The following is a 16210-nucleotide window of genomic DNA, read 5'->3' on the forward strand; positions in this document are numbered from 1 at the left end:
GTACATTTTTTAAAAAAGGAAAATATGTTAATATTGATTCTAAGGAAATATATCTATCAAAACATACAATTATGAAAAGCAAGAAGGCAATCCACAGAATGGGAGAAGATATTTCCAATGTATATATTCCATAGAACTTGTATCCAGAGTGTTTAAAAATTGATTTTAAACAAATAGAAAATCTAACGGAAAAAAGGTAAGTGAAAGACTAAATAACTACTTAATAAGAGGATATCCAAACACCCAGTAAACATATGAAGTGACTTCCATTTCATTAGTTATAAAGGAGATGAACATTAAAATTCCTATGTGATAGCAGTACACATCCACTAGAATGGTCAAAATAATAAAGACAGACAACATTGAATAGTGGCAAATATGTAGAGTAACTAGAATATCATGCAAGCCCTGGTGCAAATGTAAATTTGTACAACCATTTTCAATAACTAGTAGGCAGCATTTGTTAACATTCAACATATCCATAATCTATGACCCAGCAATTTAATTCTAGATATATACTCATATATATATACATATATATAAATGTATTCATATACAGATATATATTCATTTCTATTGAGACACACACACACACACACACATATATATATATACACACATATATATGTTTATCAAAAGACAACAAGAATGTTTAAAGCAGTACAATTTAGAATAAAAACTAGAAGCAACTCAAATGGAATGAATTAAATCCAAACCAAAACAAAACAAAAACCTGTAATATAAACAACAATGGACATCTGCATCTCAATGATCAAAAAATCAACTACAAATATTTGCAATGTTATGAATCAGTCTCATAAAAATAAAGCCAGACACAAACAGTACATACAATTCCATTTATATGGTCTGTGGTGAAAAGAAGTGGCTACCTTTAAGTTAATACCTGAATGGGCAAAAGAGGGGTTTCTGAGGTCCTGGTATTGTTTTAGTTCTTCGTGTATTAAGTTTGTGAAAAATCATGCAGCAAATCCTTATGACCTGTGTACTACTTTTTATATATGTTATCCTTAAATTAAGACGTGTGAAACGTAGGCCCCCCAAAATTATTATAGGAACTTCTTTGATTAAGTTATATTTTGGATTTTTTTTCCTTCCCAAAAGTTACCAGTGTGCTGAGTATTACATTAAATCAAATTATTTTCAGCCAAACTGCCTCTGTATAAGAGCTACAATACCAAATACAGACCGCTTCCTTTACAGATGCCAATTTTATCAATTAAAGTATAATTATTAAATAAATGGAAACTAATAAAAATGAACACATCTTTCTATGTTTCATGAGGTTTGTGTTATTACCTTAATCTGTAGATTGAACTTGTCCTAAGAAAATGTATTTATTTTGTCTTACACTTCAAAGTTCAAATTCAAATTCAGTTAATAAAACCAATATTGCTTTACCATACCACAAACTGCTCTGCATCATTATTTATACAATTCTTCTATTCCCAACAAATGAATCTATTCTGCAAATACTTACTGAAAATCTGCTGTCTGCCAAACACACTACAAGGTGTTGGGAATAAAAGGTAGAGAATGAGACAGTGGCCTCTTCAGGCTTGCATTCCACTAGAAGGAAACAGACACCAGGAAATTTCCCAAAGATCACTTATTATAATGACAATTGCACTAAAGATGGATTACAATGTCCTGAGCACAGATGTACGAGAATAACTGAACAGTTTCTCTGAGACCAAACACTTTGAACTGCCACCTATAGAATCCATAGAAATAAATTAAACCAGAAGAGGAGAGGAGTATTCTAAGCAGAGACCAAAAATATCTTAAAGTCAAGTGGTTAAAAAAAAGAATGATGAACGTGAAGATCAAAGGATTCCAGCGTGTCAGGAATTCTAACAGTCAATAGGTAGTCAGCTGGAGCCTCAGTAGGGACAAGATCATGCAGAGCTTTATAAAGTATGTTATTAAAATTTATTTTCTCCTAAAAACAAGGAAAGGCACTGAATAGTTTTAAGCAGAGGAGCAACAGGATCGATTTACATGTTGTTAATGTTGTAATCTCTCTGGCCGCAATGCAGACAATGGTTTGTGAGTCAAGTCCCACAGCTGCACGTAGACCAAAGAAGAAGGTATTACAGAGATTCAGGAAGAGAAAACTGGTGTTTTGAAATTGATTGATTGTGTGGAGATAGCCATGTAATAGATGATTTTGAGAGATATTTAGAAAATAACAATTAATAGATATGTTTGAGTTGTAGAGAAACTTGAGAAGAACCTTCCAGCTGGTACGGTGGATATATATTGATGTTGCTTATTAAGATAGGGTATATGGGGAAAAGAGAGATGAGATTCCACAATTAATTGCCTCAGCAGCTGTGAAGCTTCCAGGGGCAGATGTTGAAGAGAGAGGTTGAGGCCCACATTGGCTGGTTAACTGATACATCACTGTCCTTTTTTTCTGGGCACACAGCTACCCCCATTTTTCAGGGTTCTATGCAGTTAGGTGGAGCTATGCAGCTGAATTGTGGAATCTGGGCAGAAGCCTGTTTAATAACTGCCACAGAGCCCTGTCCCCTCTGTTTCTGGTGACTGAGTGAGGAAGATGAATGGAAGCTTGAGTATGACAGGACAGAAGCCTGCCCTCTGTGGCTCTGCAAGGGACAGAGCTCCCTCTAACGATTCCTATGTGCTGCAAAGTAAGTGAGAAACAAAATGTACAGCGTAAAGCGAAGCTACTGAGACTTAGGGATTGTTTTCACAGCTATTAGTTTACGTTACCTAATGGAAAAATTGATATTGAAAGGATGATGCGTCTGTAAAAAAAGCAAAACAAAATACAAATAAACGCACATAATACTCATAAATGTCTCTCTGTGTGTGTGTGTGTGTGTGTGTGTGTGTGTGTGCGTGTGTGTATTTATATTTCATTTTGCTTTTTTTACAGTACCACCACACTTTCAGTCAAAATATAAGAAGTCACAATTTTGAGAGGTCAAAAATAAGAAAACTTTTGTAGACTTTTAAAAAATGGTGGCCTTTTGGGTACGTGATTAAAATATTTGTTAAACTTGCCATCTTTTGTAACCTGCTAAACCCATACCCACAGGGAAAGAAGTTGGAAAACAAAATTAATAGTGTGTTTTGGCTCCTGTTGGCCAGGTTTGGGTAGGTATTACAAGAAAGAAAGATAAGGAAGGAGTTGTGCCTGATGAAATCCCTTTAATTCTCAGCCTGGTGATGTAGATCCAACTCTTGTTTAGCTTCCACTCAGTGGTATCAGATTATCTTAAGGTGGCTGCTATTAAAAGTGAAAGTCATGGAAGTCAGGAAGCATTAGAACAATATGTTAGAAGAACTTCTGAGATTGTTACTTGGACATTGAGTAGAAGCCTATTGAGCTCTTGAGAAATTTGTATCGCAAAAAAATAAAAAAATGTAAGCAGGATTACATTTAACAAAATAACCCAAAACACAGCACCATGAAAACCAAATAGCATCCTTGGGATGTGACAATTTAGGTGGCAGTGGTGAATTAGTGATTATTATTATTAGTGATTAATTAGTGATAGTTATTTTGGTCGAACGAGAGATAATGGAAGTCAGAATTTAGTTCTGATTTAGCAATTTAAGATTGGTGAAGTAAAGAACTACAGAGAGAGAACAGACAATTCCTTTGATAATTTTGACTGAAAGTAAAGTGTATATGTTGAAATGAGGTAAAAGAGTTTTATTTTTGCTCATGTCTTTGTTACATAAGATCAGGCAATTTGAGCGGAATCAACAGCTAAATGGTATATTTCTATAGAGAAGCAGTTTGAAGCTATACAAGATTAAAAACTATAAATTAATAGCAAGGGCAAGAGAGCAGCTATACAAATAGAGAAGTTCTGGTCTCAGACATGAGGAGAAACACATCCTCCACAATAAGCCAGAGAAGGATGTTGCAAACCAGTTAGTCCTCAAGTATTTAGGTGCAGTTAAAACCATATTCCCTCCCTTGTGAAACATAAGTGCCCTATATTTCAATCTTCCAGACACAAGCTCTCCCCACCATTCCCAAGGAATACGACTGAGATAATAGAGAAGAGCATCCCATAATCTCAATTTGGTTATCAAATCACAGTATTAATACTTTGGCAGATGCATTATTTTATTAAAAATAACAATCGCCTACCATTGATTAGCATTGGTGCTATTTACAGTACCATCAATTTACATGCGATGACAATGTCTCATTTAATCCTCCTAATAAACTCACAGACAAACATGTTTCTCACACACATATCAAAAATCTCAATTTTAGAGAACCACCCTATGTTTTTCTTCCGAGTACACTAGTTTGATTTTTTTAAATAGTGGAGATTTTAACTAAAATCCAATAGATGAAATTTCACTTTCTGGATGCCTCTCTTATGTATTCACAGAGGCTATTATGATTGGTGCTGATGAAATTTTTCAGTGCCTAAAATTCAATATTTACTGATGTTCTTCTACTATCAACCCAGAAATCTGATTCCTCTCCACCGCCTTGCTTCTGTTGCTCCTGTAATCCCTGTGCCAACAGTGTTGTGAAGTATTTTGGCCAGTTTAAGTTCCATTTCATCAAACTGTGGTATTGATTTTTTTTTCCAGAAACCCCATCTCTCACCTTAAAATAACATTCAACAAAGCAATGTTTTGCAAAACTTATGAAAATATAGGAGAAAATGTGTTATTAATGTTTTAGTTCTAGCCAAGCCAATATCATTAAAATTCTTTGTGCCATAATTACTTCTTCTAAGACCACAGAAGGAAGAATGAATGGAAATAAATTGGAGGGAAAAAATGAAATTGGAAAGAAGGCTGTCTTATTATACATATCACAGACACTCTAGGTTTCAGGACTTCAAATTTAGAAAAAGATAAATTTCACTTGTTCTCTCTAAAACAAAAATAATGAGCTCATGTCTATAAAAGTGCCATAGAATAGAAAAAATAATTAGAATTCTTTTTATAACTGGTCTTTAATAAATTATCACTGCATTTTCAAAGCAAAGTCACTTCAATGTTGTGTCATGTAACTCTTTTAATTAATACTTAGTTTAATAAACATTTATTGCTTGCTATGTGTCACTTATTAAGGAATAAAACCAAATATCTGAGGACTTATATTTTAGTGAAGGAAACCAGAAAATAAAAATAAATTTGTAAATGTATGTAGAAAGTTCTGTATGAAAAATAAAGCAGAGGCCAGGTGCAGTGGCTTACAGCTATAATCTCAGCACTTTGGGAGGCAGAAGTGGGCAGATTGCCTGAGGTCAGGAATTTGACACCAGCCTGACCAACATGGCGAAACACAAATATTAGCCAGGTATGGTGGCACACACCTGTAGTCCCAGCTACTCGGCTGAGGCAGAGAATTGCTTGAATCTGGGAGGCAGAGATTGCAGTGAGCCAGGATTACACCACTACACTCCAGCCTGGATCACAGAGCAAAACTCTGCAAAAAAAAAAAAAAAAAAAAAAAGCAGAAAAAGCAGATAGAATGTATAAACCACTATATAGATAGATTGTAAAGAAAAACCAACAGACATTTTGAGCACACAAGAAAAAGGACGAGGCTCACAGGTGTCTTGAGGAAAAGCATTCCAGGGAGAGCCAATGGCGAGTGCACAGGCCCAGAAAATGCAGAGTTGCTGATGTACACAAACAGCCATGACTGGCACAAATTAGAAAGGGTGAGAGGAAACAAGTTAGAAGAAGTAAACATATTGAGTAGCAAGATGGGTCCTTTGTAGGGACATGGATGAACCTGGAAACCATCATTCTCAGCAAACTGACAGAAGAGCAGAAGATCAAACACCGCATGTTCTCACTCATAGGCGGGTGTTGAACAATGAGAACACATGGACACAGGGAGGGGAGCACTACACACTGGGGTCAGTTGGGGGGAAATAGGGGAGGGAGGGTGGGGGGTGGGAAGCTGGGGAGAGATAGCAAGGGGAGAAATGCCAGATGTAGGTGATGGGGAGGAAGGCAGCAAATCACACTGCCACGTGTGTTCCTCTGCAACAATTTTGCATGTTCTTCACATGTACCCCAAAATGTAAAATGCAATAAAATAAATAAATGGGAAAAAAAAAAAAAAAAAAAACATTGTGTTTTGTAAGCCTAGTGGAGGCTTTGCATTGACTTCTGAATGTGGCAGGGAGCTTTAGGGGTTGCATACGAAACTGTGATCTCATTTCTCTTACTTTCTAAGAGGATTATTTTGGCTGCTCAGTTGAGAAAATGACCGTTGAAAAGGGAGGTTTAGGAAGGGAAGCAGGAAGACCAGTTAGTAAGGGCCTCCAACAATCAGGATAGAAGACAATGGTGTCTTGGAGAGGAAATCATGAAGAACTTATTCTGGGAACATTCTGAAGGCGTAGCTGATAGGGGATGTGAGACGATCAATGACTCGTATATCTGGGTCTGGGGAAGGTGAAGTATGGACTTGTTTTTTATGGAAGTGGAGAAGACTGTAGAAGGTGCAGCTTCCTGGGACAACAGTGGGTCTACACACTGATATGTGTTAATTCTAAGAGGTCTCAAAAACATGTTGAATGTCCTTAGGATACATGAGTCTGGATTATTTCAGAAGAAGATTCTAGACTGAAGAGATGAATTTGAAGTCATCAGCTGATAGATGATGTTTTCAACCATGAGATTAGAGGTTATTTACTAAGAAAGTTAAGGACAAGGAATATAATGGTAAAACATTACATGACTGAGCAAGAATGAGCAAGGGGATTTAGAAAGGCACAGCCAGGGAGGTGGTAGAAAAACCATGAGGATGAGGCTTCCTGAACCCAAGGAAAGAATGTGTAGCAGAAAGAAAGGGATGACTGACTGTATCAAATATTGCTCACAAATTGAGTAAGGATCCAATGGCTTGCAAGACCATAATTAATGATCTCTCAATTTTGGACTCTACCTCATTTACTGGCTTTTGTTCATTCACACTTGTTCAGCTGTCATTTCAGGTAAAAACACTTTCTTTACTGTCCCATTTGCCTGGAAAGTTTTTCCCCCAAATGACTTACTTCCTCAACTCTTTCAAGTTTTAACTAAAATGTTACCTTCTCAATAAGGCCTCCACTGAAAATTCACCACCCCTGCGACGTTCCTGGAGTTTCTCACATGATTAATTATTCTCTATAGGATGTCTCGCTTCAAAAATACCCTATATTCCATTTATTTATCTAATTAGTATCTATCTCCCTCCATCGGAATACAAAGTACACTAGATTTTTACCTATTATATTCACCGCTAGATCCTAATGTCTACAAGGTAACTGTAGTGGGGTCTCAAAATCATGGGACATAAAATGAATGAGAACTAAGCATTGGATTTAGTAATCAGGAGAACAATGCTCCGCCATGACTGATTTCCATGGGGTGTTGAATACAAGGAGGTGATTACAAGGGATTTAAGATAAAATGATAGGAGGGTAACTGGAGGTGATTATACAACTCTTTTATATAAATATACTATAAAGGCAAGCAATAAATAGGATGGCTGTCAATCAATGTAGAATCAAATGAGGGTATATTTGTTTTTATTTTTATTCTTGTTTGATTATTTTAAGATCCGGATAAAACCATTTGAGAGTGAAAAAAATGATTCAGAATAGATGAGAGAGAAAAAAACTTTTAGAGTGATAACCTTCTCTCAAAAAGGTGAGGGGGGCTATGATCTAGAATACACCAAATGCTTTGGCCTAAGAAACCTGGGCAATTCATCCATAATTAAAAGAGAAAAAGCAGGGATTGTGCACATTGATGCAGACAAGTTATCAGATGAGTAATGAAAATTTATGGAAAAGGACTTCTGATCATTTCTAATTTCTCCCTAAAATAGAAAGTAATTTTTAATTCTATGGATAGAAATAATGTTGGAAGTTTGATAAGAAAAAGGTATGATGTAGTAACCAGCCAGGAGATGTAGAATAGTGAATGCTCCAGACTATAAGCCAGCAAATTATGGCTCTCAGGCTAAATATAGGCCCTCATGTGTTTTTGTAAATAAAGTTTTATTGGAATACAGAATATGTAAATAATGGGCATTTATTTACATATTTCTATTATTGTTCTTGCACTATGAAGGTAGACTAAGTGGTTGCAACAGAAACCTCATGGCACATAAAATTTCACATATTCTGCCACGTGCAGTTGTTCATACCCATAATCCCCGCTAATGAAATTGCTCACACCTGTAATCTCAGCTACTTGGGAGGCTGAGGCAGGAGGATCACTTGAGCCCAGGAGATTGAGACCAGATTGAGCAACATAGTCAGACCTCCATCTCAAAAAGAAAAGAAAAAATAAAACTTACATTTTTGCTGTTTGGTCATTTACAGTAAAAAGATTGCCAGCCCTGCTCTAGAAAAATGGAGTATGTTTATTGGGGCTCTGAGTGCTCACCTAAACTTAGGTGAGTCTCAGTATGTATTTAACTCCAGCCACATTTTTCTATGCAGGTTCAGGTGTGGAGGAATAGGCAGACACCTGAATTAAATCAAGGTTGGCATCTTACCATGCTTGTTTAAGGAAAATAGAGGGTCAACAGAGCTGAAGATTTGCCAAGGAAGTTTTAGCAATGATGAACTTGCACTGTAAACTAGTTATTGGGGAAATTAAGGACATAAGAAGAGTGAAGGACTGCAGGAGATAAACAGATGTACAATCCTCATCGAGTATGAAAGCTGGAAACAGCTGATGGAAGTTGGAAATCAGATACCTAAAATTTAGATTATACATGGTTCGCAATTATTAGAAACTGTGAGTTTTTAGGATTTCAGTGGCTGGGTGGGATAGTGTCAAACCCATTGGAGGAGAAGAAACAAAGACCAGCCTCTACCACTGGCTTGTCAAGGTATTTACATTAATATCTGAAATCTCTTCTTGGCTTAGCAGAAACCTCTCTTGTTATTTCAAGCACAAATTTTATACTTCTATAAATCAATAGGTATTCTGTTCAGAGAAATGTGAATGGTACCTGATGATGCTTGCATATTAGGTAGTAGATGTTAAAAACCAAGGGGAAAATTCTTAAGCTTTTTGTGTCAACTTGTATAAACAGCATAACTTAGATGTTATAGATGTGATTTTCATATAATTTGCGTTTATCACATTGTTAGCTCTAACCTGCTTTGTGTACTACTTACAAGTTATGATCTATATGGCTTAGAAAACATAATTACTTTTAAATCATGGAGGTGTCATTCAGGAAAATTATTGTCCTGTTAAGTTCCATTCATATGCCAAGGACACTCAGTTCTCACTCAGGATGCTGTATTTCTTTCTCAAAGAACGGATCTCACCCTATGCAAAAATAAAATATTAGTACTAAGAAAGATGAATAATATAGTAATCATGGTGAACATTGTGTAAAGAAAAACAAATGTAGTTTATAACTTGAAAGACAGGGTAACTGTGTAGAATTGCCTAGGTCACTAAGTGTGGACATGGATGGAATGGTATGGAGATAGTACTTCTAGCTTGTATTAAAGTAATTGGCAGACTTATTCATGCATTCCTTTAAATGTTGTTAGTATTTCTTAAAACACACTCCTTGTTTCTGGGAATCCTCTTTATATAAAAGGCCAGGCTGACAATATCTTTCCTTTCGAGAAAGGTGATTAATGGATTAATTAATAGGTAAAAAGGTTTCTGTAAAAATTAATAGATATCAGAGTTAAAAAATTTTAAAAGACCAGAAAAAAATTGCTAATTCTCAATGATCATTTACTAGAAAACACAAAATAATTTCATGCGTATTTTTAGTGAATCAATGGGAACACCTTCACTGGCATGTCAACTAATATATCAGCCAAAATGGTAATGTTAATTTTTTGTGACAAGTTGTATAAATATTTCAAAGCAAAGAAGTACCAATATTGTCTGGACATACCAAAAAATCTAGAGAGAAAGAAAAAACAATAAATCTGGTGCTTACATACACATAGTATAATAAGTGATATCAAAAATTACCTCTGCTCCATCTTTCCATGCAATAATTTTTGGATTTATCACAGTTGGATTTATCTTCTAATATTATACTTCTATCAGAATGGCTCTCAAGAGACAAAAATAATTTGAAAAAAGTAAAAAAGCAAACATTGCAACACATCTCTAAAGACAAAAATAGTTCTCATTTTTAAAATCAGAGCAGTGTTGTTGGGTAGCTGAATGGGATCAGCTCCTCTGTCAGTGGGTTCCAGGTTCTCGGAGACTAGAGTATTCTCTTTAGTGTTCTAAAACGTGGACATTGAACACTTGCTCAGGTATCTGGAGCGGAGGGCAGAGAACCCTGAAGAAAACAATATGTGCAGTCTCAATTATTTTTATATATTTTTTTACCTAACAGGCTGTTATTTCTTGGTCTAATTTGGGGTTTTTGTAGATTTTGCTTAAAAAATTTTTTTTACACATGAACATTAAGAGCTTCCAATAACATCACTCTTTTCTTTCTCTCTGTTACTCAAAGAATAATAGCAGAATTAGTTGGATTTACACTTATCAGCTACTTTTCTCCTTTCTATTTTTTAATTTTCCCATTGTTTATTTTTAATATTTTGTTTGGTATTTCCAAATATTGTCTTTAAAAGATTCCACAGATTAGCAATACAGCGGTCAAAATGATATTATTCTATTTAATATTTTATTTCATGATTCATTTAATAATTAAGAATTGCTTTATTTCATTTTTAAGTTATTTTCAATTTTATATTGCTAACCTGTGATGGATTTTTGTGGTAAAGAGCCAAATAACCTAAAATAATCAAAAAGGTAAAATGTTTCTTGTAAGAAGAAATTCAGGGTTCTGGACCTATTTGAGAAAGTAAAAACATTTATATTTGAGCTAGAAGCATTTTACACAGATTTGCCTACAGAGACTTAAAACTTAATCTTTTATCTGAAAACCTCACAGGAAACCAAACAGAATTTCTTCAAGCTCTTATAGTACAGTTTAAATTTCATGGTGGTCATTATATTTCTGCTAGCAGGTTGCCTAAATGAAATATCTTTTAAAATCACCTGTTTCTATTTAGACTATGGCAAATAAATCAATAAAACAAATATTTACTTGTTCTTTGAAGAAATCTGATATTTTTAAGTTTTAATGTAAAGAATGAAATTATTTACATCCAAATTAGAGCTGACCTACACACATCTTATTCTCAAAGTGAGTAATTTCCTTAGGCATAATGCTAACCTTAAAATTCCCAAAAGGAAATTCCTTGCTTTAATGATAAAATGAGCATTTTTACAAAGAGAAATGGACTTTTTAACTTTTAAAAAATTGTAATAATCTTATAATAACCCATTTTCTGAAAAGAATATATTAAAAAGTTGTTCGTATTCATATTGTATAGTATACAATTATTTATTTTGTTGCTGCTCTTATAAGAATTAATAAGCACTGGAAATATGAATTATCATTTAATAATAGAAAATAACTTTATTTTCTTAAAAATTACTTTTAGAGACATAATTAAAATACTTTGCCCAGATCTACTTATAATTATTGTAGATATTTCTAACATAAGTCCAGTAATAGATAAGTAGAAACTAATATAATTCCTTAAGCCTTATGAAAATTAGTATTTTTACTGGTAACTATCTTATTATTTTTGAATTGCCATAACTTCTAGTTTGGCCAGAAGAAATCAGATCTAAGACATACGAAGCCTAGAAAAAATATATATATACATTTAAATTTCATTACTCTCACCTTTGTATTTTGAAGCAAACCAAGAAATCATTTTTCTTTCTGAATTGCATTAGGCTTTTTTTTTTCTCTGTTAGTTTGCGAAGTACTAAAGGAAACATAAAACAGCAGAGATCAGACAAGAAAATGGCAGAACTTGGAAAAAGTTATTTTCTAAATAAAATAACTTCCAGAGTTTTTAGTTCCTCTATCTAGAATTCTGATACTGAATATTTATGCACAGAATTTTCATTGAATTTTGAAGTCTTAGTTCAGCTCAGCTGAAGTAAGAATCTTAAGGGGATGGCATCTATTCCACTTGAAAGGAATTCACACACATAGGAAAGAGGAGTAAACAAAACAAAAAAGAAAAAAACAAATACACTGCAGAAGCTAATAATAAGTACACAAAGTACACAAGTGTATTTATTACATTTTGCAAGCACTTTGTTCTACATTTCAAAAACGCCACCATCAAGCTGTTGGCACATTTATGTACAAAACAGATTAATTGTAATGCCTGCTACAAAGCACTCTGTGAAAATACAAACTCTAATACCAGAAATGAAAGCCAAAAGTGTCAACATCATTACATAAGTTGAAAAGACAGTTTTAGAAATCATCACAAACTGTTAAGACACGGAACTGAAACTCTATAATATAGAATTTAAAGAAGCCCATTAATACTTTTGCTGAATATCTGTAATACTGCATATATCAGAAAAATGTTGAACCAGTAAGATAATCTAAGCGTAAAAAAAAGGAAGCAAAATGAACCCCAAATTAATTAAATAATACTACAGAATGCATAATCATGCCACAGATAACCCTAGTAATACCCCCTACCTACTACAAGAACTTGTAAAATTACTGATGATGCATGACTAGTCATTGTACAAAGATTGTTTCACTCAATAAATTTTATTAGAAATGCAGTTACACTGAGAAAGGATTTCACAATGGTCAAATCAGTGCACAATACTACCTAGTTTTATACACTGACAAAAATGTCTTGTCAGGCTACATCATTTTAATAGACACTTTACAGCATTCTTGTAGCATTAGAAATAATCAAAATAAGAGAGTCAAGGTTAAAACAAACACCAAATTTGGTCCAATAATACCGATTGCTTTTTTTAAAACTTCTTTGATACAGGTACTTTTTATAAATGAATATGAATGAATATTCAGTTAAAATGACTTACTTGAAATAAAAACACAAATATATCACTAACACTTCCAAACAATACATTCTATAGGGGCCTCTGACCACACTTTAGAAAACACTACAGGTAAACCAACATACATTGGAAGGCTGCAAGCAAAGCTATTATATTAATGGAAGCCTTTTCAAATATATCATACACATTTTAGGAATAGTTTACAGAGGTGCAATCCATTAAAACTTTTAAAGTAGGTAAAACAACTTCCAAGGGGTTAGTGTGCTTATTTGTAATAAACCACCTTCATAAAGGTAATTAATTTTCCACATTAGCATATTAAAAGTTCCAATCCAGCCACTTCTTAAATCACAAAGAGATCATTCTCCAATAGTCTACAGTAGTTATTTCCATGAAAATTGTCTCTATATACTAAACTTTAAAAGGTAAGCCTGGTGTCACAATCTTAAAAAGGCAACTAGCCATGCATTAGCATTACTGTTTCTACATGCTCACAACATAAACATGAGTAATCTGAGAGAAATACCTTTTAAGAACATCAAGAAAAAGTACAATGTTAACAAAGATAAGAAGCACTTTTTTTTTAAACCTACTCTTACAAATTTAGAAATTGCACCTTAGATTGATGAAAACATGAACCAGGGCCTATAGTAATGTGGCCACTGATCTTCAGACAAGATTTCCATATTTCAAGAGTCATCGTGATGTCATCTCTGTCTATTGTTCATAATGTACAATGGTCCCTTTGAAGGTTACCTGTAGTTAAACTAGTTACCGAAATCAGAACTAAAGAGTATAAAAAGCTATTTCTTTTTAAAACATAAGAAATAATGCAAAAGGTGTTATGTATAACACATGGGAAATGGTTAGAAATCAAACAGATCTTTGCATTTGACAATGTTAGTATCTTCAATCTTACAGAACTAGTAAATGAGTTTGAGAAATTTCAAAAAAAATAAAAAAAGGCTGGATAGGAGCTTGTAGAAAAGATCTGATTACATCAATTTAATAAATTGGGAAATTAAGTGCCAAACAACAAAGAATTGTACTCAGGTGATTCATAAGTCACCTTACATATCCTTGATGAGAAGCACTTTCATTTTGTTTTTTAAAGGTTGGATGGTTGGATGGCCCTTAGTTAAACACCAATGCATTCAAATGGTAGGAAGAACACGAAGATGCATTTATGTGTATGCATTAAGCCGCTCTTTGGAGCGAGTAGAATGGATGTCATGAAGCTCTTGCTCTTCCTTCGACTTGATGTCTTCATACTTCTGCATCCGGCAGGCATCTTTCACATAGGCCCAGTTGGCAGACAGAACCATAAGGTAGTGAACCTAATCAAAGACAAAAATAATTTATATCGGAAGTTTGTTCAGTGTCTTCATTACACCTTGCTGTCTGGAAAGAAGTCTTCAAATTTTATGTCTTTACAGGAAATGTTTACATATAAAATGGAACCAAAATTTTGTTAATAATAAAAACAATATAAAATATGTTTTTCACTCCTCCAACTATATCCCACCATATTCTTGGCAGCCTTTTTTTTATCTCTTTCTTTTCTTTTTCAATTCTGAAGTAATCCAAAACTAATTATTAATCTTTATAGCCTCGTGTATTGGCACATGCCTGTAGTCCCAGCTATTCCGGAGGCTAAGGCAGGAGAATTGCTTGAACCCGGGAGGCAGAGGTTGCAGTGAGCAGAGATCACGCCATTTTACTTCAGTCTGGGTGACAGAGCGAGACTCCGTTCAGACTGAAACTACTGAGTTTTATTTTTTTTAAATAACCTAATTTGTTTTTCATAAATGACTCTATGTGGCTTTTTATTGTTCTTAGTTATGGAAAAAATGTAAATTAAGAAACTGATTATTCAGAATGTCACAATGGTATATATATATATATGCTACAGAAATAATTTTTACACTTATAGTTCCTAATGAATTGCTGTTTTTGTTAATGGTATCAATAGTGTAATAGTATTTCTTTGAGTTTAGCCTTGTTGTTGGCTTACTTGCCCATTGTTTTTCCTACTTTTTTTAATCTGATGAAATAAATGTGTATTACATGAACTTCAAACATTAGAGATAGTTTATCTTCTCCACAAGCAAATCGCTCTGGAATTCACATTGAAAAAGCAAGCGCCAGAGCTTGGAGGTCTTACCATAGCAATGACTGCTGCCCCAGCTCCAGCAAGTGCCACAATAAACAAGTGGAAGGTCATGTTCAGCTGCAACGGAAACCACAGAGAATCAAAAGGTGTCAGAATTACAGGTAGAAGAGAGGTCAAGATTGCTACTGTCTTATAAACAAGACTTTGTACATCTTAACTAAAAGAAAGCCTGTGATAAATCACCCACTCCATCAGAACAGATTATTACAATATATTTTCCCCTTTAAATCATTTAAATCTTTTCAACTTCATCATTATAATATAAGGTCATTATAGAGATGAGATAATGATTAACAATGCTGGTTTTCATCAGTAATATTACAATAATATAAGGAGGGCTATGGTCTCTTTAAATGTAACTTCATCATGTTTTCAACCTTCATTAAAATTAGATTCTAGAAAATTTGAAATAGTTATAATTTTTATTGAATATGGAAAGCATATAATTCCTATTTATCTTCTACTTCCCCTGAATAACACAACTACAAGTAAAATTGCCTCTGGGAGAATAAAGAGAAAAGTCATTATAGATTTGGTTTTAATATATTATCCAAATAAAATGAATGCTAAAATTCTGACAAAATTAAAAGCTGTAAAAGCACTCACCTCAGTAGATTCACACATCCTCAAGAAATTCTCAGAAACAGTACAGATTTTCTTTTCCTCTCCAATTGTCACAATTCCTACAATGTGTAGAAAATTACAGTTTAGCAGTGTAAATGTTTTGAAGAGCCAAGAGAAAAAAAATGAAAGTTTTTGCTAATCAAATCTAAGCAAGTTCCATTTTGTCTTGTGTTATAACAGAAAACTTCTTTAGTTTTCATTGTGGATAATAACTGTGCATAGAATTATGAATATAATATGCAAAACTATTTTGCCCTCAAGCAATTTAAGTAATTTCAATCTGAATTCAATTGAATCTCACCCTCAGAATTTCCAGATTCAATTATAGCCAGTTCATTGGTTTGACCCATTAACGAGATAGTTTAGGCATCACAATTATTTTGGTAACTATGCCCCAGACTGTGCTGAAGTCAGGATCTAAATTTGTTCAGCTAGTGCAATGCTTCTCTTAATCTGCAAAAGCATACTGCCCAAAGGAGTACTTTTCCTTCCTTCAATATTGAAAACAATGCTATTATT

General features: G+C 33.9%; 1 protein-coding gene across 4 annotated transcripts in view; it reads right to left on the reverse strand.

The window, feature by feature from the left end:
• Positions 1-12110: 12110 nt before the first annotated feature.
• GPM6A (glycoprotein M6A) overlaps positions 12111-16210 on the reverse strand; it is a 375095-nt gene continuing 370995 nt past the window's right edge. For all 4 annotated transcript variants that reach the window (XM_032298691.1, XM_032298689.1, XM_032298690.1 and 1 more), the window contains exons 5-7: positions 15674-15750; positions 15059-15124; positions 12111-14231 (exon numbers count right to left, since the gene is read on the reverse strand). In XM_032298691.1, coding sequence (XP_032154582.1) covers positions 14079-14231; positions 15059-15124; positions 15674-15750 — 296 coding nt within the window. In that variant the 3' untranslated portion in view covers positions 12111-14078. The remainder of the gene's footprint in view (positions 14232-15058; positions 15125-15673; positions 15751-16210) is intronic.

The sequence above is a fragment of the Sapajus apella genome, unplaced genomic scaffold, assembly GCF_009761245.1.
Source record: "Sapajus apella isolate SASKATOON/1434 unplaced genomic scaffold, GSC_monkey_1.0 scaffold39, whole genome shotgun sequence".
Classification (NCBI taxonomy): domain Eukaryota; kingdom Metazoa; phylum Chordata; class Mammalia; order Primates; family Cebidae; genus Sapajus; species Sapajus apella.